At 35.3% G+C, this 20,827-nt stretch overlaps 1 protein-coding gene across 1 annotated transcript in view; it reads right to left on the bottom strand.

The window, feature by feature from the left end:
• LOC137394017 (erythroid differentiation-related factor 1-like) overlaps positions 1-20,827 on the bottom strand; it is a 60,661-nt gene that overhangs the window by 5,407 nt on the left and 34,427 nt on the right. Inside the window, exons 18-22 of the mRNA XM_068080731.1 lie at positions 20,401-20,532; positions 17,938-18,091; positions 11,861-11,980; positions 10,357-10,465; positions 7,955-8,104 (exon numbers count right to left, since the gene is read on the bottom strand). Coding sequence (XP_067936832.1) covers positions 7,955-8,104; positions 10,357-10,465; positions 11,861-11,980; positions 17,938-18,091; positions 20,401-20,532 — 665 coding nt within the window. The remainder of the gene's footprint in view (positions 1-7,954; positions 8,105-10,356; positions 10,466-11,860; positions 11,981-17,937; positions 18,092-20,400; positions 20,533-20,827) is intronic.

The raw sequence follows: 20,827 nt of genomic DNA, 5'->3' as shown, positions 1-20,827 counted from the left end.
ATTGACTGTAAATAAAGTTAATAACTTCACAGAAGCCTACGGCGCCAAAAAATAGAATATTTGTAGTCTTTTATTTCAACGACTAACTATTTAAATTTATACGCTGCTTTGACAACCGCCCGTACTCAAACTGTGCAGTATACTCTATTGTTTTGTCTATCAAGATTCAAATTGTCAAAAGCCGGGTCTGAGTCCTACATGTATGTGTGGCACGCAGACAAAACAGCAGCGTGTTACGTTATTCGAGGAAGGCTGCCTGATCTGTAACTCCTACCACATGCCAAGCGGTAGTAGCTTTACTAAGGTCTGTTTCATCACTGACCATCCGCAAATGTTTCAGGTGTTTCTAACAATAGAATCCTTTTTCTCTTGCAGCTAAGCTATATCCTGTAGCAGTGCATTTGTGTCTGCCAGTCACCATAGGGGATATGAAGATAATATTGTGGATATGTTATATCAATAGAAAGACTTTCAACATCATTTCTATAAACAGTAACCTCTCAAGATACTAGCCTCATGGAAGAATTTGGGTCAAGTAATGGTTTAAACTTTTATCCCAGCATTTCCTGTTAGAAGTCCGCGTTGGTATCGCGAGACTAAACACATTAATTTTAAAGTTGCATTACAAAAGAAGTGTTTTGACTGAAATCTATTTTAGTGAGTCCCAAGAGTTTCATTGTGTTTATCAGTGGCTTAAGAAAGTTCCGGAAAAAAACCAGCCATCATGCATTTGCTTTGCGGCATCGTCCATTTACGTAACATTTGTTATAGAAAAAGCAAGCAAGACTTAAAACAGAAACAAAGCGATTGATTCTAAACTAAACTATAAACTAGGCTAAACTAGGCTAGTGAAGGAATAACTGGCAAAAACTGTTGCTTGCTGTAATTATAAATATGCAATGCATATATATATAATGCATAAATATACATATGTAATGCATAAATATAATATAACAACCTAAAGAGATTAACAGACAGCTATAGATAGCTAAAGATAAGAACAGCAAACTACGTAGTTTGCTGTTCTTATATATATATATACTGTTACAGAGACGTTCGAATGCCATATTTAGTGCTGTCATAGTCAGCTATGCGCTCTGATACGTGACGATAACTACAGCTCTCGCAAATGACTCTTGGCTTGTTTTATTTGGAATCATAGCTAACTGCTTAGTATATTCTAATCTTTACTATAATAAGAGCCGTGTCCGTTTGTTTGTACATCTGTCCATCTGTCCGATGCCACACTGAGAGCATTAAGAGAAAATCTTTACCTTGTGCGACAATTGAGCGCGTATATTCCATTTCGCATCCGAGGGCTCTACCAGCTGCGCCATTTACTCAAGTTTCAATGTCTAAGAATAATTGCACACATAGTTATTACATATTACATTACGATCTCTCACTGCCAGCATACTAGTGGTGGGTAGTTGTTGATGAAGGTCATATAAGCCAAACTAAACAATGCATAAAGGTAAATGACTTGTTTATCAGATATTTTGCAACAAAAACCTATTAATGATAATGAAAGTGCCCTTTATTTTTGCTAAATCAATATAAAAACAAATTATTATTACCCGCTTATAATTGCTGTATGAGTTGGAACACGAAAATCCTTTCTTGATATAAATAAGTAAGAAAATTTTGCCAGGTATAATCGCGGAGGATGGGAAACTTTGTGATATAAGCAAGAGCTTCCTTTAGCCTCTTTTCATCATATACCAAAGTAGGTTCCTTTCTGGCAGCAATTGTGAAGGTCAGTCTAGCCGACAGCAAAATATTTATTACTTTCCTTACGCAACCACCTTTATCAACGCTAACGAAGACTGCCGTGTGTGACCTTAGCTAAGGATAGTATAGGATACTGACAAGTAGGACGTTGCGTGGCTATGAAAAACCTGATTGACTGCGCTTTTAGCCTGTCAGAACTCAAGACCATTTCTGTCACATAATATGGTAATTAGGCTTATTTAGCTGAAGAGAAGATAGGTTTATTTATGAGAAATGTACTTTAGTGAGGACGAGAGAAAAGTTCAGTTGGAATCAAGTTATAGAAACTGTCATGTTGAAACTGTTATTTTCTATTGTTGGGAAATATTTGACATAAATCAATGCCTTTAAAAATGGGCCTCCAAGGAGTACGTACAAAGTATTTGGCTATTTTGGGAAAAAGTACAGTGATTAAAATGCTAGAGAATCCTGTTTGAGAGTAAAAGTATAACATGTTATTTAAGTGTCTTTTCAGTCATCAAGACTAAAAGTTACCCGACCAGATTCTTAGACTCCACACTGAGATGGAGCCCTCTATCACTCTACTATCGCTGCTTTTGCGATAAAAAAGCAAGTATAGATAATACTCTGCAAATGGACTATTAAAATATTTACCAGGTGATTCTATGAAAAAATTTCACAGTTTTGCTTCAAAATTTGTTTAAAAATCATCCAACAAAAAGTAGTTTGCATGGAAGACTTGTCCATTTTGTGCGATAGTTATATGCTGCATCTGGAGCGATTCAATGATAGGCCTACGTTGTCATTGCATTTCATTTTTGTGATCTTCCGAGATTTGCATGCAATTATGAGTACTGCCAAAATCATTCATCAGAGTCTATTGATGAAAGAGATATCACTAAAGGAATTTGAGAACTAAGGTATGTTGATTAAATGTGGATTAGCATCTTTTTAAAATTACAACAATCTATTCGTTGCGCAGTAGCCAATAATACGCATTTACTCTGTAAATGATAAAACGATAACATAACCCCTTCAGTAAGACATACTTTAAATACTGGCCTTTACATAGAATATTGAACATTGAATGGCATTGATAAATTTATATTATGATTTATAAGGAATAAAATGCCTCTCCATCTGTCATATTTAGTAGCAGAAATACACTACAGTAGTCAAGAAATTTCTTAGCAAGTTAAATATCGTGAATTATCACATTCTGTTTTGTGCGCAATTTGTAAAGGGCATGTTATTTAACCATTTAAAAAGGTTTCCAAAAAATTGAGTTAGTTAGACATGCATTCCCACAATTCACTTCATTATTTTAGGCATCTAGGTTGATTACGTAGTTGTGTGATCCTTTGTGACTATTCCCACGCTCTTCACAAGACAGCAAAGTTGATTTCAACTTTGTTTTTCCCACAATATATCTTAGATCTACGTGCATCGCTATTGGCTGAATGGTTACTCTGCACCGTCAGTACTTTTACTGCAGCACACCTGTCGACTCCAGCTCAAATGTCATGACATATTCATATTTCATGTTTCTCTCAGCAGATGCGAGCTACCTGTGAGCGGTCACGTTGCTAGACTTTGTAGTGATCTATATAGGGTTGTGTAATAATGAGATTTTCTATTTTTTTAGCCAAACACGTGTACTTTACTCCAATAATTGACATGCAACAGACTCGGACAGGATTAGCTTTGGTGTGTCATCAAAAATTGACAGTATTTGTGTGAGCAGGATGTCTGTTGACAATAGCAACCAGACAGTAGCCAAGTGGTATATAAGCTCTGGTTGCTCACCTCAAAAGCATCAGTTTTGTCACAAAAATACCAATTCTAAACCTTAGTTGAGTAACTGGTGACATAGCCTTTGGACTCTAATAGCCGACAGTGCACAAATCATGGAGTAGCTGCCCTTATGCTGACCTCCAGAGTTGAGAAGCTTTTAAGCTATGCTAGCTATGTTTAGCAAATGTAGCACATGCTAAAAAACCCCAAACTGGTTTGGTTTTAATGTTCATTAATATTACTTAGTTTTATTATTACTAGTACGCTGACAGTGCCACACGCCATGAGAGATCCTCTGGTGTAATAACTATACATAGCCTACAATTATTCTTTGATTCGAAAGATGGTTGAGAGGTAGCTGGTAGTGTGCAAGTCTGCAAAACTGATATCTGAGTTCAATTCCCGTGCGAGACAATCTTTTTTCCTAACACTCTTAGCCTGGCTTCAGACAGACAAGGCTCTTATTATTATAGTAAAGATTACCTACATTGTTATTCAAAAACAAAACTGTGCAGATATAGTGTGCCAACATCACAAACACAGTAATTGTTTTTTGTCAATTCTCACAATCCTGCAAATTTTACAAATCTTATTCAACAGATGGGCAGTCAGCTCATTAGGAAAAGCAACTTGTTTTGACCAATCTAACCGCAGCAGTAGATAGTTATACTGCTATTGACAAGTGTAGACAATTATTGTAAAAATATGAATAGCTTAGATGCGATATTGAAAGCAAGTGATGAGCCAAAACATCAGCTATAACTAGAACAATGAGTCGACTTGAGAAGAAAGTACAAGTTTGTATACCGTAAAACCGCTATTTGAACTCCACGGCACTATTTTTCAACCTTTTTCCCATAGTGGCCTTTTATTAGAGGTGACGTTCAAATAGAGGGTGCTGCTGTATTTTTCGACAGTCATCCGAATTTTGGAAAGATAAATTTAACCCTTTTACGAGCGAAGCAATTGCTAATGTTCCCTATATTTTGCACCTTCCTTCGAGCGGAGCGACTAATGCTATGCTATTAATGCTAAACCGTTTCTCATATACTTGAGAAGCATATGTGACCGAGTTAAACAAGGAACTACTTTGAGAAAAAAAATTCGCCAGATACAGCTACTAATTATTTCGATGGTGTTGCTTTTATAGTTTTAAAGATAAAAACCGTAAATCTTTGGAGTTAGAAAACGGACTTGAATATGCCATAACAATGGCTGATATTACGTAGTACGGTGTTCCTAAAAAGTATTCTCGTCATTGATCAAAATGCTTCTATCGTCAGGACAGATTGTAAACCACGTTATAATTGAATCTGAAGACGATGGATAGGATTTAGACCTTTGTGACTTCAAATCAGAGTATAGTTCTGATGATCGTGATGATCAATCTTCTCAGGTACACCGTCATAAAACCATGGCAACCACTACAGCCACAGCAAAAGAATTACTTATTATTCATGTAATCGAGTCATTATTAACACTATTTTGTGAACCCTTTCCTACTGATCACTTTCTATTACAGATTTATAAAGATAAAAAATATCAAAGTGGCGGTTAAATAGAGGTGGCGTCCAATTGTAGGGTGGTGTTGTATTTTCAAACCTTCTTCTATAGTGGTGCTTTATTAGAGGTGATGTTCAAATAAAGGAGGCATTGAAGTAAAGCTTTTATGGTACATTGTGAGAGCCAAGTCACAATTGACCTCAGCTCTATGTGCTGGTCCAGATGAATAAACATAGCTGACGCCTACAGCCCCCCACAATGGAGTGAACAGGGCCAGGTTGACGTTGTCCACATTTGAGTTTTTTCATCTCCAGTAGTTGATTACAGCCAGCTATAGCTGAATGACAGACGTTGATAATTGCAGATGTTTTAGATATTTGTGGATCGTTGAAGTCTAATTTATCGATTGTATTTGTAAAACATGTCAAATTTATTTCCTGTTTTAGCTTTTAGTCCAGATTTTGGCAATAAGTCCTACAATTTGTGTATTTTGTAGTACAGTAATCATCTGAGGTGAATATTGACATTTTGTTGCAGGCATACACAAATCTTGGCATAATATAAAATTAAAAAGTTGACTGTTTGACTCAATGTGAGTTAGTTTTCTGATGTTTTTACGGTAGATCATTGCCGATGTTATTTGCCCATCCTAGATTACCGCTATGCATCAGACTGATGCATGCTAATGAGCACGGCATGTGAGAAATCTCTTCTGGAAAGTTCTTGGTGCACCGACCATCTAGCGCACATCATAATAGATATATCAATGACGACTGGCCTCATATGGAAAAAGCAAAAAGAGCATATGGAGAAAGGAAATACGTTGCACCACATTGCTCTTTATAGTGGTAGGGTAAATAACATCTGCCATGTTTTCTTATGTAATCGTGATTGAAAGACCAGATTTTAATTGCCGAAAGAAATTGTAAAATAATGATGCTACGTCGTTACAATAGAACACCAGCTAAGGTATGTCTTTCCTTTCTGATAGAGACGGCTTCCAGTCATTCACATGGTTTGCTTGAAAATAAGAATGCTTTTAAGATCGCTTCAAGCGAGGCGATTCTACTTCAAACATCTCTCATAATTTTGGAGATTTTTGCCAGGAATCGGTTACTTGAGGATGTGTGTAAGGTCTATTGACAATCAGCAAAAGTGTCAATTTATCAGTGTTATTGCAGAGCATTGAATGTTTAATAATCTACATGTCGGTGAAGGAGAGTGTCTAACGCATTGTGATACATTGTTAAGAGCCATGACTAGATAGTTTTATATATATTGTAATGTTTCAGGCTACAGTAGCCAAACGCTTGCCTTCTAGCAGCTTTATTGCATTCATTCGTGGACTTTTGATAGAGTAATTAGAGCACAAGTCATCGCTGAAAGGAGTATATAGGGCACAACTCCTAGTTGGTGAATATGCACAGAACAAAATGAATGCTTATCACTTAACTTATTTCAAGATGGCCATTTTCTAGACATTTTGTCATGCATAGCCCGCTCGCGAACATGTGGTGAATCCAAAAACACTTTTCATATACCGTTATAAAAAGACAAACTACGATATGTTACAATTATCGAATTATCAGATTAAGAATATCTTGCAATATTTTCGCATTTTTGATATAGAGCTACTCATTTGATAAATATTAATAATAAAGAGTTGACATGATTGTAATAACACAGCGTTGTTATATGACAGCTCTTTCGATCACCCGAAATGTAACCTTTCGATAGGGTTTATGAATGAACAAGGCAGGTGGTTGTTGACATTTGATATGTAGCACTGAAATAACCTACACTAATTGGTACTTAACACTGATATAACCTAGATTAGTTGGTACCTAACACTGACATAACCTAGACTAGTTGGTACCTAACACTAACATAACCTAGACTAGTTGGTACCTAACACTGACATAACCTGGACTAGTTGGTACCTAACACTAACATAACCTGGACTAGTTGGTACCTAACACTGACATAACCTGGACTAGTTGGTACCTAACACTAACATAACCTAGACTAGTTGGTACCTAACACTGACATAACCTAGGCTAGTTGGTACCTAACACTGACATAACCTGGACTAGTTGGTACCTAACACTGACATAGCCTGGACTAGTTGGTACCTAACACTGACATAACCTAGACTAGTTGGTACCTAACACTGACATAACCTAGACTAGTTGGTACCTAACACTGACATAACCTAGGCTAGTTGGTACCTAACACTGACATAACCTAGACTAGTTGGTACCTAACACTGACATAACCTAGACTAGTTGGTAACTAACACTGACATAACCTAGACTAGTTGGTACCTAACACTGACATAGCCTAGACTAGTCGGTACCTAACACTGACATAACCTAGACTAGTCGGTACCTAACACTGATGTGATAGATGCGTCAAGCAAAAACTCTTTGAACTCTCTGGCTTAAAATTTGAGCGCAACCTTACTTTCGACCACCTAGGAATTTTGCCAAATGAAATATTTTAGATTTTTAATGCCATGCACCTCGCCTGCATCATTGTAAGTTAATGTCCCTTCTGCTATCGGTTGATGATATATCGTAGCTTAATCTCTCCATTGGAGTCCCTAAAAGTGAAGAGCCAACAAATGCTTTGAACCACCTGAGGCGCCAGCTAATAATCGATATTCACGGTGTACTCAGTGAAACATGAGAAGATCGGACACTAGCTCTAGGCGGTTTTTTAGTTAGTTTGTAAAAAACCGAGCCTTTATGCAATTGAAGATTTTTAGGAAATACTACTTCATAATAAGCAGTTTGTTTGTAAAAAACACAGGTCTGCGAGTTACTAAAAGCACAATTTATTTAGCACCAATTCTATATAACTACTGATTACAGAAATATGCTTTTTGTCACTATGAAAAAACTAAAAGTCTAAAATAGAATATTACTTGTGTTCACACAACTGTCTTATGTCTCTACAGACTTGAAGGATTGATTGAGAGAGTTTGAAGGATGATGTCTCCTTGACGTCAATGCGAAGGCTCTCCCTGTACATACTCTTATAACACTCTATGGTTTCACTTGATACCGAGTCATTCCTAAAGGGAGACAATTTTTAACTTTCATTGGTGTATACATACAGTATAAGTTACAAAACTTGGTAACAGATGCACGTAATAATCCAAAAATTACAATTACACTGTTGCAACCCACAAGAATTTGACAAGTGATTCAAACTACACAATCGATATCTATAACCACTTCAGTAAACTAAAATGGTTCCTCAGTCCATAACAAACTAACCAAGCTATCTGATAGACAAACATGAATGTGTATCTGATAGGGCGGTCACTACGCCGCATGCACGTGCCAGCTGGCGTCAGCCTAGGCACCGCTAGAATATTAATTAATATGCATAGCGGTAGCTTCTCTACTGTATTCTGAATCAGAGAACCTTAAAGGTTGGTTAGCACCGTTGGCTTCCTATAAATTCCTCTGTGAATAATTAACAAATATCATTGAAATGACTGGCAAACACGGAGACAAGCAGCAAAGACTACCGTAGAATAAGCGTGCATCATATAATAACTGTGGTGCATCATATAATAACTGTGACAACCCTACCTGATATGATTTATTAAGCATTGTGCTACATTCTGTACAACTCATAACTAACAAATAACATTGAAAGGATAGACAAAGATTGAGATAAACGGCGAAAATACTACTTCAGTCTATAGTTTAAGCGAGCATCATATATTAGCCGTGCCAATCTTAACCGAATATGATTTATTAAGCATTGTGTCATCACTCTCTTTACACTACTTATATACATAAGTGCTGCAAACATATTAGGTAAAGCAATAAATTCATGGTCAGACGATTCTTTATATTCGTCTGATGTGTTTTCTGAAAGAGACAAAACCGGATTATGTAATTGGTTGGATGTAAGCGCAGGTCAGTGTGCAACTACGAAGAATTAGTAGTTTACTTTTTAAATTCCCTCAATTATGATTCTCTCATAGCTTTTCTCTCTCCCTTTCAAAAGAGCCATGATGCTCAAACATATTCTACCAACCAGTTGAGCTCATTTAAAGGTAAACTTGGGTAAAATATTAGTAAATTCTATCAGAAACCAGCAGTATTTTTTATCATTTGCGGTTGTTGTTGATGTTTGATATGATCTGACTGCCAGGATGTTTCAAGTTTAAAATCGACAAAACTTGATCGCGGTTAAAATGCTCAGAAGAAAAATATGTGTGAAATGATATGACTAATTGTTATCATTGCTATAGTTGATATCAGCTATGGCGTTCAGGTTGCAGTATTTCGTGTTTCTAATCTGTCGGTCTCTTTGCAACTATAGACGTCATAATCACACTTTCACTTGATCTTAGTGTTCTAACTGGGGATAAAGTTCTGTCAATTCTAATCTTGAAACATCCGGGCAATCAAATCACCTCAAACATAAAAAACAATCGCAAATAATAGAAAAATACTGATAATTTCTGATATAATTTACAAAAACTTTGTGCAAGTCCATCTCTAATATAATAAATATATAATATATTATATAATATATTATATAATATATTATATAATATAATATAATAAAGCAGTCTCCTTCCCCTGAACCATCACGCTGACTGCATCAACACCGGTAGTGAAAGAGACATACACTAAATAGTCAAAAGAGTTGAGAGTACAGCCTGGTAATTCAGATTCTGGCTTCTAATAACTTCACCATAACATGAGAATCTACACGCGATCAAATAGAAGCTAGTACAATAGCATTTCCCCGGCCAAAACAAAAAGATTACCACATACACACAATAATCATAGATCAAAATAAAAACTTATTGAAAATAAACAATAAGATTAAAAATTTGAAAAATATTCCACTTGATCCCTACTTTTTCATGATAATAAAATACAAGAGTGTTATATTTGGACAGCTTAATGGCCATCCGTATAAGAGAGAACCACTACTCGTGAATGTATCATTCAGTTGATAAAAAACTGATATATGGAGGTTCCATGAGTTCTGTCATGTTCGATGAGAGCGATCAACACAAATTATGTAGAGGTTTTGACTTAGCTATTGTCAATGGCGTACTATTGGTATGCTATTGCCAAACAACTAAAGCATACCAGTGCAATATGAAGCACAGCTTTAAAATTTCATCAGCTCGTGTAACAAATTTGAAAAACAGCGATAGTATAAGCACAAACACTGCTGACTTGACAGCAGCTGTACGGTGGTTTCACAGCACCTACATCCTCCGGAACAAGAATCAACGACTGAACAGTGATTTCAGATAACATACATTCCAAAATTGTTTACACTTACTTGGTTTTCCTGTGCTTCGGAACATTCTGGAAAGACTTGACTAAACTGTGAGTTATAAACTGGAGTTTGTCAACGAAACTTTTCAACATGGCCACTAGAATCTCTTCATCTGCAAAAAGACACAACATACAAACAAACAGGAAGTAGGGTGGGCAAATATCTGCCCTGTCAAACACGGCGCCTAAGTGAGGAGAGACTTTATGCAAAGAGTAGACAAGTTTGTATTAATTACTGACAGTTGATGGGGAGGCGGTGTGGTTGATATTATGGAAAGAATGAGAATTAAATAATTGTTTTCCGCTATTTTAGATGCTACTTTCTCATTAATTATAGAAATTTAAGCAAACTCAGAGGCCAACTAGTGCACTCGAATGTTTACAAATAAAATTCACATTAACTTCAGTTCCTAGGTAGTTTGTTTACGCCAAAATGGTTAAACAGAAAATAATCTTTTACTAAAATTATCAAGTGGGTCAACAATCGGTCATACAATGATAACGAAATCTAAAAAATTTCTTGAAAATATTAATAATCACATTTACATTACATGAATCACGTTGAAAGCATTTATACGGTTTAGGCAACAAGTGTGTTTCTTTCAAGTCAACTAATGAGCGGCTAATGTTGTGTATTTGCAGCACAATAACCTGTGAAAAACAATTCAGTGAGATTTCACAGATAAGATTCTTTAGTTCATATGTCTAGAGTTTGCTATGCCAGCGCTATTTATCAACATTAATAGAATTAAAATGATATTTAACTGATAGAAAAATAACTGTTAGTCTTATTAAGAAGGTACATATAAACGATAACAAATTTGGCTTCTAAATTTTGCACAAAACTTTAAAACAAATTATGGAAATGTGTTTGCATAAGAGTGTATACGACTGTTACATTCACCTAATGAGGTGCAGTTTAATTAGGTACAGAAATCAAGCAATAGAAACATTCAGTGTTCAAAAATAGTTCAACTATAAAATAAAAGGAAAGATTAAAGATGTTTTTATTTAATGTTTTGCATTAAACTTTTGCAAACATTAAAACATATGACATTAACTGCTTACATTCTAATAATAAAATAAAAATTATAGCAAATTGTTTTTTATGCAAATCTAAAACTTCTCAAATACCTGGAATGCCTTAATAACAGATTTAAATGTGAATCGTAAATTTTTTACATACCACAATACTCGGTGTAACTTATATGTTAACAGGAGCTCTTGAAGAACAATCATTTGTAAAATCCATTTTAACATTTTGCTAAAGGTGGAGTAAGAAGTATATATGCATGGAGTTTTAAGTTTCTTTAAACGTAAATATGGAGATGGTTTTGATGGAACCAAAATTTGTTAGGTTTATTTTTGCCAACTAACCGTGATCATCTGTTGACTTTTATGAACATTTATCATGAGACATTGAGAACCAAGGCTACAGACAAGAGGGCTATAAACAAGAGAGCTAGACGCTAGTGTGCGTAACATGCCCTCAGACAAGTATTTTATACCTATAGAAGATGAGTTGCCCTCTGAACAGAACTGTTCCAAGGCACGACAAGTTCTTTGGTCAACAACAAGCTTCAGACCGGTCTCAAGATGCCTGCGTTTAGCATTCACAGCGCTACAGCCTACAAAAACAGTAGTTATAGCGTTCTAAGCATTTAAAAGCAATTTCATACCTTTATTTTATTTCTCAATTAAGTTTCATACATTTACTCCCAGTCGCCATCGCCACTTGTGCATACGTACATAATATAGATTGTTCGACGTATTCATGTAATGAATGAGACGCACCCAATTTTTGACAGGCAGAAGAAAGACAAATGAGATCGAATAAATTCCTTTTAGAGCTTGAAATTGACATGACACACATAAGTAGCCCGAAATATTAATGTATCCTATGGCATGCATTAGAATAATGATCAATCTTCATTGCTTAGGTATTCTAAACTGGTCGATGAATGACGATAAGGGTAATAGCTAGCAAACCATTTTAGAAAATCAAATCGAGGAAAATCAAAACAGATGCGAACCTCTGGCCAGCAAAGACCTGGATTTTCGCTTAGGATATACCCTTGGGTGTGAATATGTAAATTTCTAGTGTGTAACATCCTGTTTGCGTGATTCGGTACAGTAATGCAAGAGAATTTAGACTATTTGTAGCTCCTAACAAATATTTGTGTCTGTTAGTGACAGAACTGTACTAGTACAAACAGTCTCATATACAACACAACACCTGGTTTACATATGAGTATAGCACTAGTACAAATAGTCTCATATATAACACAACACCTGGTTTACATATGAGTATAGCACTAGTACAAACAGTCTCATATACAACACAACACCTGGTTTACATATGAGTATAGTGTTAGTACAAACAGTCTCATATACAACACAACACCTGGTTTACATATGAGTATAGCACTAGTACAAACAGTCTCATATACAACACAACACCTGGTTTACATATGAGAATAGTGTTAGTACAAACAGTCTCATAAACAACACAACACCTAGTTTACATATGAATATAGTACTAGTACAAACGGTCTCATATACAACACAACACCTGGTTTACATATGAGTATAATACTAATACAAACAGTCCCATATACAACGCAATACCTGGTTTACACTAGGTTTATCATCGCAGCTTTTTGCCATGTGAAATCGAATACGCTTTTTCTCCTTTTCTAAGGTGCTTAGGTGCGCAAGAATCGTACAAGAGATTGTTCCATAATGCCATGTATCTTTGAACTATTTTGAGTTAAGACGTTTTTTAAAAAATGCAATGACCATTTGAAAAGGAAATTAATGGTTCAAATAATAAATGAAGTCAATAGAAACATTCGTAGGACCTAACATGGTGCTGGACTAAACTGAAGAGTGAAACTGCATTGCTGTTTTATAAAAAAGGGAGAAAATTCCATCCTATCTTATGTTAAAGATGAACAAAATTTTAGTAGATTTTATCAGAAAGTGTCGGTATTTTTCGATCAATTGTGATCGTTTTTATGTTTGAGGTGATCTGACCGCCAGGATGTTACAAGATTAAAATCGACCAAACTTGATTGCAGGTAGAATGCTCAGAAGAAATGTACAGGTGAAATGGTGTCATTAGTTGCTATCGGTGCGATAGTTGTTGTCGGCTACTGCTTTCAAGTTAAAACGTTTCTAACTAAACTATTATGTCAGTCTCTTTGCAACTATAGATGTCATAATCGCACTTTTGCTTGATTCAAGAATTTTAACTGCGATCGAACTTTTGTCGATTTTAATCCTGAAACATCCTTGCAGTCAAACCACCTCAAACATAAAAACAATCGTAAATGATAGAAAAATAAAATGCTGCAACTTCAATGCAATAGCCAATACTGTACCAACTATCGCAGCGATAACAACTAGTGATGTCATTTTTCACGTATTTGTCTTCTGAGCATTTTAATCGCGATGAAGTTTTGTCAATTTTAATCTTGAAACATCCTGGCAGTCAGATCACCTTAAGCAACAAAAATAATCACAAACAATAGAAAAATGTCGATACTTTCTGATAAAATTTACTTACCTTTGTGCAAGTTCATCTTTAAGCTATATCCATAACTTTTTTAAAAAGAAGACAACTACATCTACCTAATCCAGTTTCAAAGACCTGACTTCATATCGCGCTAATATCTACAGTAAAATTTAGCTACATAAATTTAAAGATTTTGAATGCTTGAAGGTAAAACACCATAAGCATAAGTATATGTGAACTGTGTGAGAGAGGGCCAGATATATAAAAGTAAAGTAGTAAGTGTGTGTATTTTGACTCAGTAAGATAAATAAAAATGTTTGTATATATGCTCATAAAAAATTGATGCTGACTGAAAAATACATAAATAAAACAAAAATGTAAAACCATAAAAATCACTTTACTTGGTAAAATGTGATTAAGATATACACTTAGATCTAAAACAGTGTTTGCGTAGGTTCACTCTATATTTTATTGTAGACAGACATTTTGAGAGTTGCTTTGTCAAAACTAAGATTGGTGTGGCTTCTGATATTAATAACCTTAAGCTTTTGCTGGCTAGGCAGCAGTCATATAGTTGTTGGACAGACTGCAACTCTGAAATGCCACTAGTATATAGTGGCACTTGAATATAGTTCAAATTTTAAAACAAGGTCACATAGTCTTTTCTGTTGAGTCTATATCCTGAACCCATCTTTAGTCTTGAATGTTTATTAAAAAAGCAAAACTGCAAAACATAGCAGATACACATGCCATTGTTTTAAATATTACAAAGTAAAAACTACCTGCCTATTGTTATACATCGTCTTCTAATGGTATAGAAGATATTTGGTACAATTAACTATAATCATGATACCGCTCATGAACATTATCTCTGAATATCGATATATCTTATCGAATATGTTTCATATCGAATATCGATATGAAACAGATTCGCTGAAGCAGATCTCCTTGCCATGTTTACGTGATCTAATGAGCTATGGATAAATTGAGAGAACAGACATGACAGTGAGCATAATGCTCATTCTTGAATAATCGAATGTCAACTAGATATGTTGATTAGCTGATAAGTTTACGCAAAGCAGTTCAGTAAAATCAATTACTCTAAATTTATATTGTAGCTGTGATAGGTTCATTAGAAGAAAATAAAAACAGGAAGAGGGGCGTGTCATGAGAAATTACCTTGAAGACTGAGAAATTTCAACCTAACAATTTAATTTGTTTTTCAAAACATTTAATCTAGCAACATGATTTACTTCATTTAAATCGGGGGTTCCCAACCTTTCTTACTCAGTTCCCCTCCTTATGCCTTAAAGTCATAAATTTGATTCCCCCACCACACTTTTAACTCAGTTGACTAAAAACAGCTGATACAAATTATAATCCCATTTTATTGTGCATATGTAAACATATAACAACATATTATTAATTTTTATACAGCACGCATACAACACACAACAATACATGACCTTCGACATGGCAGTGAATCGGTTTATGACTAGGTTAACTTACTATCCAATCAAAATCCAGATGGATGTGTTCACATTTATATATCTGGGTTTTGACTGGTGGCTCATTATTAGCCACCAGTGTTATATATGTATATAAAAACAAAATTTTAAACGATAAAACCCAAACTCACACGGCACTGAGGACATGAATTAAAAATTTAAGAAATCGAACACCTATCTGTTCCTCCTTCTATATTCAAAATTCCACCCTATGGGGGAATTCCTCACTGGTTGAAAACACCTGGTTTAAATAATGATGATTATCATTATTAGTATTACTCCAACAATGTTTTATTACATTTAGGCATCGTAATATTTGCTAAGATTCTACCTATTACTAAAGATTTCAGCATTTACTATCACTGTTTAATTAACCATTGTTATTGATGGGAGTAGAAGGGTAACGGAGCAAGATTTGCCGTCAAGAACAATAATCGACTTCCTCATCGTCTATGAACAAATAAGAAAAATCACTCACAGAAAAAGAAAAACCATCATGTCTAGTTCTTGTGTAGCTTCTTTTAAAATAAACAGAAATTTCATCTGACTTGGAATAAATCACCAGCGGCAGATTAAAAATGTACAAAATTATTCTACAGCGGCTGTTCTCAGCGGCTGTTCTAGAGTAGGAGGGTAGGAGTGATTCACAAGTTTTTGCAAATGCGGTCTCAAGAATGGTACAAATGGGTGTTTCTTTCTTACTTACAATGCTGGGATACATTATACATTGGTTGTCATATGCAAATTTTTTAACCGCGTCTTTTTGGGCCTCGCACAATGGAAATAAACAAAATATACATGTTTACACTGGCTAAAAATCATATCAATTTGCAAAAAAAAAACAAATGAATGAGATGCTATTTTGGGCATATTTTCTTTTGCAAAGATATGATTGAGTTTCACCTATAAAACAGTTTTCAGTGATTGATTTCTTTTACTATTATGCGAAAACTGTATATTAGGTATTTATACCAAAAATCGGCGTATGAGGTTAGCCTAAAGTTTTAAATTTTGATAATTTTTCTAAAAGTTTCCCAGATTTTATTCTACAAAATTGACTAATATCTCAGAACTGACTAATATTTCCTTAATGAACTCGCTATGAACAGAAATAAATTAATGCCAGTGAATAAAAATTTTTTTCGAATGTACTAAAAAACTGATTTATCGACTATAGAAAAATTATTAACAAACGAACACCATATTGTTCTTCGTTCTTTCACGAAACGAAAATATTTGCAGGTGTGAAAACCTTCTAAATCATATCTCTCCTTACACAGACACAAATGCCGAAATTGATTAGCGCAGAAATATTTTTGAGAACATGTTTGACTATTATCTGCATGCTTATGGTTGAAAGTGGATTTTTCATGACTTCCCTCTTATATCCTTCATACCGTTCATCTGTGGGATCACAGTGCTGATCACGGCAGCTAATCATTGCGAGCTTAGAGAAATCACTTACCGCAAGACAGAGACATTGAAAAGACTGTAGCTGCCCTTCTCTTTATACCTTTGTCACTACTGATTTCCTTATTAACGCTTTTTTCAGTTTAAAAAAGCGTTAATACAGACACTTATAGTAGTTAGTCATTCTAATAATTTAATTACTGGCGCTAACATCTTCTCAACTATATTTTGCATTGCGTGACGTGAGAAAACTTTTATAGCGGAAATAGCTATGTTTGAAGAACAGCCATGAAAATGAAACATATTTTTATGATTATGCAAACTAAAATTATTCATATTTTAAATACGTTTTTTAATGCAACCATTAATTTGCTTTTTGTAGACCAGCCAATACGGCAATGAGCACAGTAACACTAGCCAATCAAATTAAGCGGTACAAAATCTTCTCAATAACTAAACATAAATTATTCAATTGTGAGTGAAATAATTCAATTGAATCGGTTTATAACAACACAATTTTTAGCAGAGCGTGAAAGAAAGAGTTGCTCACAACTTCCATTAACCTGACAGGATTCTTCACTGAGATTGGCGACGGAGAAAAAAGAATTATTACGAGGACCTCACAATATAGCAGTATAGCAATGCAGCAATATAGCAATATGTATAGCAATACAGCAGTATAGCAATAGAGCAATATAGCAATACAGCAATATAGCAATACAGGAATAGAACAATAGAGCAATACGTATAGCAGTACAACAGTATAGCAATAGAGCAATACAGCAGAATAGCAATATAGCAATACAGGAATAGAACAATAGAGTAATATTTATAGCAATACAGCAGTATAGTAATAGAGCAATACAACAGTATAGCAATACATCAGTATAGCAATACAGGAATACAGTAATATGTATAGCAATACAGCAGTATAGCAATAAATCAATATAGCAATACAGCAGTATAGCAATAGAGCAATACAGCAGTATAGCAATACAGGAATAGAACAATAGAGCAATATGCATAACAATACAACAGTATAGCAATATAGCAATACAGGAATTGAACAATAGAGCAATATGTATAGCAATACAGCAGTATAGTAATAGAGCAATACAGCAGTATAGCAATAGCGCAATAGAGCACTTGCCATCTAGCTCATGTTTCCAGAGGCCAATCCTGTCCACTACAATACGCATCACTTCAGGGCTAGCATCCTCGATGCTGGAGAACACACTCAGGGCTTTCTCATAGTGCGACTCAGCCATGTTGTGCATCCGTTTCGACTTTGAGCTCGACGGGTCCTTGCAAAATAATAGCATGACCTCAGTTACAAAAACCAAAACCATGTGATTAGAAGCGCAACAACCCCAGGGATGTGACAGATGAGAAAAAACTGCCCTCAAAAATAAAAAGTAAATCCGGTTAGATTTCGAAAAGACAAAGAAATTAGACGGTTTGGTGGAGACGGCGAGCATTGGGAGTGGCAGATTCAAGTGGTAAACAGTTGAATTGCTTTCCTCGATTAGTTAGCCATAAAGGCATATTAGCATTCTAACACATTACAATTGCTTAATAGGGTAACAACCGGCGTGTGACAACTCCCAATTACAATGACCAATACTTGTCCTGAAGCCTAGCTGTTGTAGACGCTTTGGGTGATCACCATTCACTCATCCTCACTTTCTGGGCTGGTGGCAATATCTTTCATATAGAAGGATATTTTACCCAGCATGCACCATCGTTTGACACAAGCACCTGTCTTAGTCATCAGTCAGAATGTAGGTATATGTATGCATGTATAACTTATTAGTGGCATTGGCAATCGTCAACAAAATGATGTTTTTCATTACCCACCAAAAATAAAAAAGTATGTAGACAAAAATCAGGAATTATTGATTGAGTTGAAAAACTTGTTTTAAAAGTTGGTAATACTATTGTGGAGAGTCGGGATAGTGAATTGAAGGTTGTAGCGACAGAAAGTTCATAAACTGAAACGTACGATGGTGGATGTAGTATGTTGGTGTCATTGAATAGAAAACCATGTGTTTCATTTGTGTGGAAGGATAAATACAAATATTCTGGACATAGTCTATGTAAGACTTTGAAACTTGTAACACAAATGCAGAAAACACTGCGTCAACTCTGATGACATTGTTTTCCGCATTGCATTGGTTCGACATATTACCACTTTTTGTAAAGCAAAAATTATTTCCTTTTTGAAAACCTATTCTAGTTATACAAGCTGTATACTTATTATTAATTAATATTACTCTTTGCATTTGTTTTTTTAAAGCTTTTTAAAAGCCTTATATTAATTATCTATTTTTTAATTTGTCATTTTCAAATGTGCCATTTAACTTTAAATGCCTTCAATTTCCTGTTCACCTTTCATTTGCATTGACTATTGATATGAATTTCTGATGCAGTGAGTCCATGAGATTCAGTTTTTTAGCCAGTCCAAATATAAAATACAATAACTATAGATGAAGTATGCAAACTAGCTTTTTGTCTTTTTACAAGCTAACAGTGTGGCGAGCAGTTAGGGCATCCAGCAGAAGAGGTCAGTAAGAATGGAGTCTTGCGTATCTCAGCTACGGTACCACAACAGGTCTCATCGGGTACTCCACTTGAGACTATGAGTCTAAGAGTCAAATCTAGGACTGTACAAACCACAGATGCTTCGAGAAAAAATGAATTTTGGCAAGAGTTTTTGGACAATAAAAAAACAACAGACGATTGGCCGCCTGATGTGAATCTCTAGTGTACGCTGGCAGATGGTTTTGTCGCGCTACGACCAATGAAAAGTCACATGGGCAGGAGAGGAAGCAGTTGGTGAAGTGGAGTGGCAGATGAGTGCTTCACATAGCTTCAGAGCAGGCAATCAGTCTCAAAGTAAGGGCGTGGTAAACCGTTAGGAGTAGGGACGCGGTCACTCAATTTTTTTGGATTAGATTGATTATTGGACAATTATGTCAATGGGTGAGTTTTGCATAGAGAAAATGAAATTGTTAGCAATTACTGTGTAACATTCCAGAAACCATTTACACTAGATGTTCCTAAAAAATATTAGTTGAAGTTTAATCACAAAAGATAAGTAGCAGCTAGCACATTAGAACACAAAAGCGAGCGTCCAGCAAACACTCGTCATAATTTTTTCAAGCCATCAACAATACAAATTAATACACAATGCAGGGATGACAGTCTACGAGCAAGCTGCGAATATCTTGTGGGTAAATTTTGTAAATTCTTGTATTCCGAGTTAAGGTGAGCATCATTTGTAAGCGCATTTACATTCCTGTAGGAAAGACAGCTTTACCACGGAGCGACAGCAATCAACCATGAGAAATAAGTTGACGTTGATTTATGAATGGATCAAAGCGAAAAATGGGCGGCTCAAAAAGTTGTCACAAAAATGGGCCTTCTCGCTATGCCATCTCATTAAAAAACAAAACTAATTGGAATGTGAAAAAAGGGGAAAAATGAAGTCAGTAAAAATGACGTTGATATGATCACTAAAAATGAAAATTTTGTCTAGTTTCATCATCGTAACTCAAATACTGAGAACTACTACTAGTTGGATAAGATAGAGGATAGCCTGGCTGGTACTTACTAAGCATTCCCTGTAGGAGCTGTCAAGTTTCAGACCCAGTCTATGGTGAATAGCGGCAGCATTACGATGACTTTTTATGGACTCATAGTACTGAAGCAATTTAAACAGCACAGCAGTAAGTTCCTTGTCAGCCTGTAACATCAACAGCAGGTACAACTTAGTAACACAAAACACATGGGATATATGAGCAGGTGTGACTCAGTAACACAAGACACATAACATATATGAGCAGGTGTGACTCAGTAACACAAGACCCATGACATATATGAGCAGGTATAACTCAGTAACACAAAACGCATGACATATATGAACAGATGTGACTCAGGTGGGATCGTGCCAGCTGATTCTGAAATTTGAATCCTCTTTTTTTAAATTGTAGCAAAACTCAGGAAAAGATTTAGGTTGTTTCGGATTCTCTACGCATAGC

The sequence above is a fragment of the Watersipora subatra genome, chromosome 4, assembly GCF_963576615.1.
Source record: "Watersipora subatra chromosome 4, tzWatSuba1.1, whole genome shotgun sequence".
Taxonomy (NCBI): domain Eukaryota; kingdom Metazoa; phylum Bryozoa; class Gymnolaemata; order Cheilostomatida; family Watersiporidae; genus Watersipora; species Watersipora subatra.
The sequence above is the reverse complement of the archived record's forward strand: the minus strand, read 5'-3'. Positions and strand labels throughout refer to the sequence as shown.